The sequence below is a fragment of the Cupressus sempervirens genome, chromosome 2, assembly GCF_028749045.1.
Source record: "Cupressus sempervirens isolate cs-2001-9-10 chromosome 2, ASM2874904v1, whole genome shotgun sequence".
NCBI classification, from domain to species: domain Eukaryota; kingdom Viridiplantae; phylum Streptophyta; class Pinopsida; order Cupressales; family Cupressaceae; genus Cupressus; species Cupressus sempervirens.
In genome coordinates, this window is record NC_143119.1 from 485,780,496 (window position 1) to 485,789,044 (window position 8,549).

Sequence of the window (8,549 nt, forward strand, 5' to 3'; positions counted from 1 at the left end):
TACACGTAAACCTACTGTAATAAATTAAACGCAACTTACAGGGTATGAAACAAATATTTTGACTCTATACTTCCAAAGAATACAAACTTTTATTGGAAGAAACCTTTGGAATGAAATCTAAGATGCAATTTTCTGAAAAAGAAAAAGAAATCTCAGATATTTCCCTGAGAAATACAAGTAGGCAGTGCACAACAGAGAAGCTATAAATGTAGTCCTGAATGAGCTTAGTAATGCTTGAAATATCTATCAATGGAGGTAAAAGAAAGCATGGTTACAGTACATTACAGATGGGAAAAAAAGGTCCATAAACAATAAAAACCTGTCAAAATGTAAATATAGTGAACTTACAAGAATGGATTGAATCTACTTTTTCCTAAATGACTGCCAAAAGACAGGCCAATTCTTTTGGGCCTCAGTCCAGCCGAGGAAGGATCCATCCCTCATGGGGTCCCAGCTTGTAGACATGATTCCGTAGCTTATCCCCAACGCAGCTGAACCAAATGTGAGAAAAGATGTGATGAAAGGAAGCCAATCAGGCACACTCCATTTCAACACCACTTTAATGTAGTAGAAAAGTGGGAAGAAAATGAGGCCAATGGCTAACGGTATCCCAACTGAAACCCCCATTCTCTTTATCATTCTGTTGGTCACAATCTCCGGCATAATTCCATCTCCATCCCCAGCCCCATCCCCTCCCTCTTCCTCTTCCTCTTCCTCTTCTCTTTTTGGCTCATCTCTTAACATCCTCTTTTTCTTGTTCTTCCTCTTCTTTGAAACGGTCCCAAAACCCTTGGGTTTTCTCAATGCATGAACCCTGGTATGAATATGTGCCCTTTGGCTTTTACCAGGGCAAAACAATGGTTTTACCACAAATTTGCATATGGGTAGTGATAAATGCCGAGTATTGTTCCCCTTACTGATACAACAAAGGCTTTCGGTTGTGTCTGCTTTGAATTGTTGCCTTGTATGAATGGATTGGAATGTGGGTTGTGTGGATTTGGCACTTGTGAATTGCCCAATGAGAGACATGGCCTGAGAATGGTAAGAGCAAACAAGGTACATAACTCCAACAATTTGACTGCCTACAAAATCTCATTCAATGCCATCGTAGCAGGCCGCGTGCAGAGCCCAGCAAAACATTTGAGCCGAGTTTTGTTTTACTGAAAATATATACCAATCATCTGCAATGGGTACACACATTTCTCCAAACTAACCAAGATGCAGAAATTGAAGCCAAATCCACGCTATTGGGAAGCTTATCATTATTCTTATCCGATCATCGCTTTTACCTCGCTGGGTATCTTGGTCCCCTTGCAAAACTCATTAATTTCAATTAGAGTCGCCTCTCATTTTCATTTTTATCTTTATATATATATATATATATATATATAATTCATTTATAGAAGATTTTTATGTCAAAAATTGTCCCTGGCAATTAGGTCTTCATGTTAAAGGACAACTTCATTATTATTAGTTCATCATGTTAAAGGAGGACTTCATTATTAGTGTGTTCGTTAAGATAAATTCAAATTATACAATAAAATAGTATTAAAATAAGTATAGATATCTTACATATATATTCATTGAAAAGAATTATAACATTTATTTATGTGTTATTTTATTTAGATAGATGTAGTTAAGATGTCTTTTACTCACAACTTTTATATATTGCTTTCTATGATTTTAAAAAATTAATAAAAATAAAAATATTACATTGTTTGATATGTTCAAATTATTATATATAGTAGTTGATAGTGCATGGGCAAACCCGTGTGAAATATGTGGTGCATATTTCAATTAAAAAGAAAAAGAAAAAATGAGATGTCAAATGATCTTTAATCTACAAGTAAAATTGAATAGTCCTTAATGAATCCAGCAAGACCAAGGCTTGTTAGGGAAAAACTTTGACACCATAAAGGGTGATAAAGGATGATACCAATAGAATTTGGTAAAATATATACCCACTAATCATTGACCCTTAATCAAAGAAATTTGAACCTAAAATAAAAAATGACTTTTAAAAAAAAAAACTCTTAAAGTAAAAGATAAAATAATAAAATAAATATAATATACTTATTTTTATTTTTATTTTTAAAAAATTAAGCAAAAGTGGACAAGCCACCATATATCTTATTATTTTAAATTATTTTTAATCTGGTTCAATGGCTCAACCGAGAAAGAACCAATAAGAAAACCCAGCATCCTTACCTTATACAAAGTGAAAATATAGATGAGTCCTTGGTAGAATTTCCCAATGGAAGGAACCACATTGTTCACACATGGCACTCAACTCTTTGGCAGATTCCATAACAGACAATAAACATATTAAATGCCAAAGATATTGGAGAAAATTGAATGAAATTTCACACAATTTTGTTGAACAAATTCATGTGAGGTATATGTACTCGATCACGAATAGAGTGCCTCAAAACTTCAGCAATCACCACGTTCGCACACAGAGTTGGAGATTATAAATGACAGAATAAAATCTATAGGAATAATATGTTCTGCTACTTGAAAGTGCCTTGCATATGTCAGCCCACTAATGGAAACACCAGCTTTTTTACCTGTAGATGTCAAGTTGAAGTTTGATCCAATTTGATTAGATTTTGCAAATCATGATTCTTATTAATGAACTCATATGGACTAAAGGATTCAAAATCAACCCCATTGCAACCCATATTTGAAAGGTAATTCGCCACTTTGTTACCTTCGCGGAGATTGTGTGAGATATATGGTTCACTAAAAGAATCAAGGAGGTTCCATATTTTCTTGAAGATAAGGCACATTGCCAATCATATGAAATTCTCTTAATACATGCATTAATTATAACCATGGAATCCCCTTCTAGTTGAACATGTTGAAAATCGCCCTAGTTAACAAGAATAAGACCCGCAAATAATTCATGTGCAGAGTGTACCAATAAAGAGTGGGGGAGCTTTGATGGCCAACACATATTGATGCAGAGTGCACAACAAAAATTTCTCTCCAATCCAATCATTTAATATGGATTAATGTGTTGATGTAATATCTACTAAAACTTCTACTTTTCTTCTCCTAGGTTCCCACTTCACCCCTAGGATCCAACTTTCGTACAAGGTACTACAAACTTCAATATGTCGACTCAAGACCTAGGGCATCCTATACTAGTTCAAAAGAAGGATTTTATGTTTAGTTCCAATCACCAAACATCTCTCAAAGAATTGATTACCTATATTGCAATTTTGTGGCCTTTTGACCTTCTTGCAAACTAATCCTCTTATGAAAACTTCCCTTAACACAAGGTTAATATTGTGGGTTCAAGAATTCTTGGGATGGATTCAACAGGTTCAAACACAACCCTTTCACTTCCCTAAACACCAATTATTAGTTTCACTCCTACAACACAAAACAACTACAAACAACATATTAGCCTATTTGATCAAGTTAGGCGAGGCTTGATAGAATTGCCTCAATTGGGTGCATGAAACCAATCTATTGATTTTTTAAACTCCTACAAATAGAGTTTGAACTATTTCATCAAGAAAATTTGACTCACAACCTTCCTTTGCTGATCACACACTCAAACAGTGCTTTTTGGGGCTAAATACATGGTTATATGTAGCCTAGGGCATCAAGTTTGAAACAACAAATGGGATTTTCCTGTTGTGTGCTTTTGGAATCATAAAATACAACATATTTACTTGAATTTCACTAAATGACATCAATTTTCAATGGCAAAATTGCAAGTTAAGGACATTTCTTAGCTCCAAACCCTTGAATTGAGGGTTTCATACCCATACTCAATGAAAATGTTGTAACTCTTTCCAAACTTGATCAAATTCAATTAAACCAAGTACAAATAAAAGATAGCTCTAAAAAATAACTTTACACATGCATTATCTGTCCTCATTGATCCTTATAGGACCATACAAGACAAAATTGCTCCAAAAATTAGGTCTTTCCTTCATAAAATGTTGTTACCAGCCATACAACTTGAAGATGCAATATATCTTAAACACCTTCATCAAACTGATTCAAACCAAATCTTGATGGTTATGAACATTGGGAGGTTAAAAAGACTTTTTAATGACAACTTTTCAAAAGTTACATTTTAAAAATTTTGCACTTTCTTGCCAAATATGACAACTTTTACATTTTTGGTCCTAATTGTTACCAAATGATCCCAAACCTTTAGGAATGGTAGTAAACTCATGGCTTAGTTTTAAAAAAACTTGTTTTCAATTATTGGACACAAAACACTCAAAACCAACAAACTTAACCTAGTGGACTAAGGACTTTCTTGGTTTATAAAGTGACCACACAAGAGGTTAAACACCCACACAATGGATGGTGTTATCCCATTCTATTACAACACAAGAAAAAATAAGACAACTCTTCAAAAAGGAGATTAAGTATTAGGTATAGGTTCCCTACGCCATGCTACCAAGCTTGAAAGAAACTTGAGTCCCTTTGAGTGGAATGGTAGAAAAAGTAAAACTAGCTTTCTCAATGGCTTATTTGGTCATCCATGAAGCATCTTCCAAAGGCTTGCCTTTCCATTGAACCAAGTACTCATAATAAGTCCTCCTTCTTGTTTCTTCCACTACTCTTTTATCCAAAATGCATTCAATCTCCAATATAGGTGGCTTGAGAAGATCTTTCAACAACTCTTCTTGGTGGGAACTGGCTTCACCTACAACACCTTTGTAAGCATAGAGATAAGCAACATTAAAAATAGGTGACAAATGAATATGAGGAGGAAGATCAATATGATAAGCATTGGAACCACATTTCTTGAGGATCTTGTAGGGTCCATAATTTTTAAGCATCACTTTGGTATGACTTCCTCTTGGCATTCTTTCCTTCTTCAAATGAATCATTACTAAATCACTAATTTGAAAATGTATCTCCCTCCTTTTTCTATCAGCATACTCTTTATACTTCTTGGTGGAGTGTTGCAACTTTTCTTTGACTTGTTTGTGGATGTCCTTCATGATTGTCACAAATTCATTAACCAAGCAACTAGTTTTCTCCATGTCTACAACACTTCTAAGCTCCACGACTCCCCTTCAATGAACACCAGACACAATCTAAAAGTGATTCTTTCCAATACTTATATTTACTAAATCATTGTAGGAAAACTTATCTTGGGCAAGACTGGAATCCCAACTTGAACCATGTTCTTGGGTTAGACACCTCAATAAATTGCCAAGTGACCTATTGATCGCCTCAGTCTGTCGATCAAATTAAGGATGATATGATCATGAAAGACAAACACTTGTGCCTAGTTTCTTCCAAAATGTCCTCCAAAAGTGGCCTAGAAACTTAGGGTATATGTCTAAAGTGATATACATTAGAAGTCCATGCAACCTGACAATTTCTTTGAAAAATAACCAAGCAATATGTGAAGCATCATGTGTGGTTCTACAAGGAATGAAGTGTGTCATTTTAGAAAACCTATCAACTACCACAAACACACTATCATGACCTATTTTTGTCCTAGGCAGACCTAGTACAAAATCCATACTAATGGAATCCTAAGGATTAGAAGGAATGGGAAGTGGAGTATAAAGACCTACATTAGAAGTATGACCGTTGGATTTTTGACAAACTACAGAAGTCTCCACAAATCTCCTTACATCAGTCTACAACTTAGGCCAAAAGTAGAATCTCCTAATAGACTCCAAGGTCCTATTCACTCCAAAATGTCCTACTCAGTTGCCACAATGTTTCTCCTTTATGATGTTCTCCCTAATAGAGCTTCTTGGAACACAAAGTAATCTACACTTAAACAAATAACCATCTTGAATGAGAAAATTAGAAAATTCAGTATGATACCTCTCTATCATGTCCACATATACCTTGTAGATGTCCTTGAAGTCCTCATCTTCTTCATACATGTCTTTGATAATTGAAATCCTTGCACTTTCCAGTGTAATATTCTGAACTATCAAGTTCCTACTAAGAGCATCAACAACCTTATTAGCTATAACTTTTTTATGTTTGATTATGAAGTTATAAGATTGTAAAAACTCCATCCACTTCACATGCCTATGATGAATATTTTCTTGCATGTTCATAAAATTAAGAGAATTGTTATTAGTGAAGACAATGAATTCTTTTGGTAGAAGGTAGTGTCTTCATTTTCTAAGTGACTGCACCATAGCATAGAGTTCTAGGTCATAGGTAGAGTACTTATGTTTTGCCTCATTCAACTTTTCATTAAAGAAAGGAACTGGTCGTCCATCTTGACTGAGGACTCCCCCTATGGCCTTGTTACTTACATCACATTCCACCACAAAGACCTTATGAAAATTAGGCAGCACTAGGACTAGTTGTTCTACAATTTTATTCTTCAAGAATTCAAATGAGTCATTTACCTCCCTAGTCCCCCTTTAATGATATTGAAGATAGGTGTACATATACCACTAAAATTCCTTATAAACTTCCAATAAAAGCTACACAAACCATGAAAACTTTTTAACTCGGGTGCTTAAGTAGGATGAGGCCAATTTAGTATGGCTTCTACCTTAGTGGGATCTATCGTCAAACTATCCTTAGAGATCACAAAACCCATAAATACCAACTTCTCATGTAAGAAAGAACATTTTTCCAAGTTTATCTTCAAATCTTCTTCATGAAGCCTCTGCAAAACCAAATCAATATAGTGAAGGTGTTATGCCTTGTTGCTGCTAAAAATTAGAATATAATCTAAATATACCATAATGAATTTGTTAAGAAAAGGCTTCAAAACTTCATTCATTAACCTCTTAAAGGTACTAGGGGAATTTGATAATCCAAAGGGCATAACTATCCATTCAAACAAGCCTTCATTAGTCTTAAAAGTGGTCTTCCATTCATCCCATTCTCTAATCCTTATTTGGTGATAACCACTTTTAAGGTCAATTTTGGAATATATGTTGGCACCTTCTAGAAAATCCATGAGGTCTTCCATTCTTGGCATTGGAAAGCAGCATCTTATAGTTATCTTGTTGCTTTCCCTTGAATCAGTGCATAATCTCCATGTCCTATCCTTCTTAGGTGCAAGGACTAGAGGGACAAAACATGGACTAATACTTTTCCTTATGAATCTCTTATCTAGTAGCCCTTGGATCTACCTAGCAACTTCTATATTTTGTTCTGGTGTGAACTTGTAGGTTTCCTTGTCTAGTAGAGTGGCCCTTGGTACTAGGTCAGTGTAATGACTAATCTCCCTTAGTGGTGGCAAAGTTTTAGTTTGACTATTGGGAACAATGCCTTTATACTTTTCTAACAAATCAGCAACCTCTTTTGGACCAACACTTCTCAAGGCCTCTTTCTTTGGTTTCTCCTTCCTAGGTATGCCCTCCTTAGGTTTCATTACAAAAATAAAACATGGTACCTTCTCTTCCTTAAGGTTTTTCAAAAACTCTTTCTCCCCAACCATCATGACAATACTAGGCACATCCCTATCCTTAGATTCTCCTACCAAAGGTGTGGTGGTAGACACTTCTCCATCCTTGGTTAGGGTATACACATTGGCTTTCCCATCATGTTAAGCATTAGTGTCATATTTCCAAGGCCTACCCAAGAGGATATGACAAGCATCCATGTCTACAATTTCACACATCACCCCATCCCTATATTCACCTATTTGAAACTCAACACAACATTTTTCATTAACTAAGGTTTGTTTCTCCTTACTCAACCATGAAACTCTATATGGATTTAGGTGTAGGATTCTTTTTAGGCCAAGTTTGTTTACCATCTTAGTAGAAGCTAAATTCTCAGTAGAACATGAATCAACAATCACCTCACATACATTTCCTTTCAGCTTGCATGCTATTTTGAAGATGAATTTCTTTTGAGGAGGTTCTTTGTTGAGTGGCATCAAGTGTGATCTATTAAACATCAAACTTTCTCCACTTTCTGGGCCTGCATGTTTTGAAGAAGTAGAAGTATGGAAGGAAGTTGTACTTTGACAATACTCATCTTGGATTAGTTGAATTCTTGTTTCTCCTTGATTGATTGTACCTATCTTCTTTGGAAATCTAAAGGATTGATGCCCAACTTGATTACAAGAGAAACATCTACTAGTAAATACACTTGTTCCCCTTCCTTTGAATCTACCTCTTGAACTTGGTCTTCTACCTTTAAAGGAGCCTTTGTTACTACTATCATTTTTTGCACTTTGATTGCTGCTAGATTCTCCTTGATTTCTTGGATAGTTTCCTCTTCCATTAAATATGTCTCTTCCCCTAAAAGAGTTTCCTCTTCCTCTATTGCTTTGTTTACCTCTTCTTCTTTTCTTTTCCTCAATTATGAGGGAAAACTGATAGCACTTATGGACTGATTCTATGGAAACCAAGGTTAGTTCATCTTGTATGTTATATCTAATTCCATTTATATACCTTTCAATATTTTGCTTCTCATTTTCATACATTTTAGACCTAAGAGTTAAGGTATGAAATTCTTGGGTATAAGTACTTACATCCATATCCTTTTGCTTAAGGTTATGCAACCTCTTGTGCAACATTACTTCATAATCCTTAGGAAAAAATTACTTCATGATTTTTTTCATAATCCGT

At 35.0% G+C, this 8,549-nt stretch overlaps 1 protein-coding gene across 1 annotated transcript; it reads right to left on the reverse strand.

Annotated features, from left to right (window-relative positions):
- Positions 1 to 209: 209 nt before the first annotated feature.
- PAM68 (PAM68-like protein (DUF3464)) lies at positions 210 to 1,349 on the reverse strand. The gene has a single exon (XM_089814320.1). The coding sequence runs from the start codon at positions 1,060 to 1,062 to the stop codon at positions 364 to 366; it is 699 nt and encodes a 232-aa protein (XP_089670446.1). The 5' UTR covers positions 1,063 to 1,349; the 3' UTR covers positions 210 to 363.
- Positions 1,350 to 8,549: the final 7,200 nt, after the last annotated feature.

Coding starts and splice junctions, on each gene's coding strand:
- PAM68 (XM_089814320.1), bottom strand. CDS start 1,062: ATGTACCTTGTTTGCTCTTACCATTCTCAGGCCATGTCTCTCATTGGG.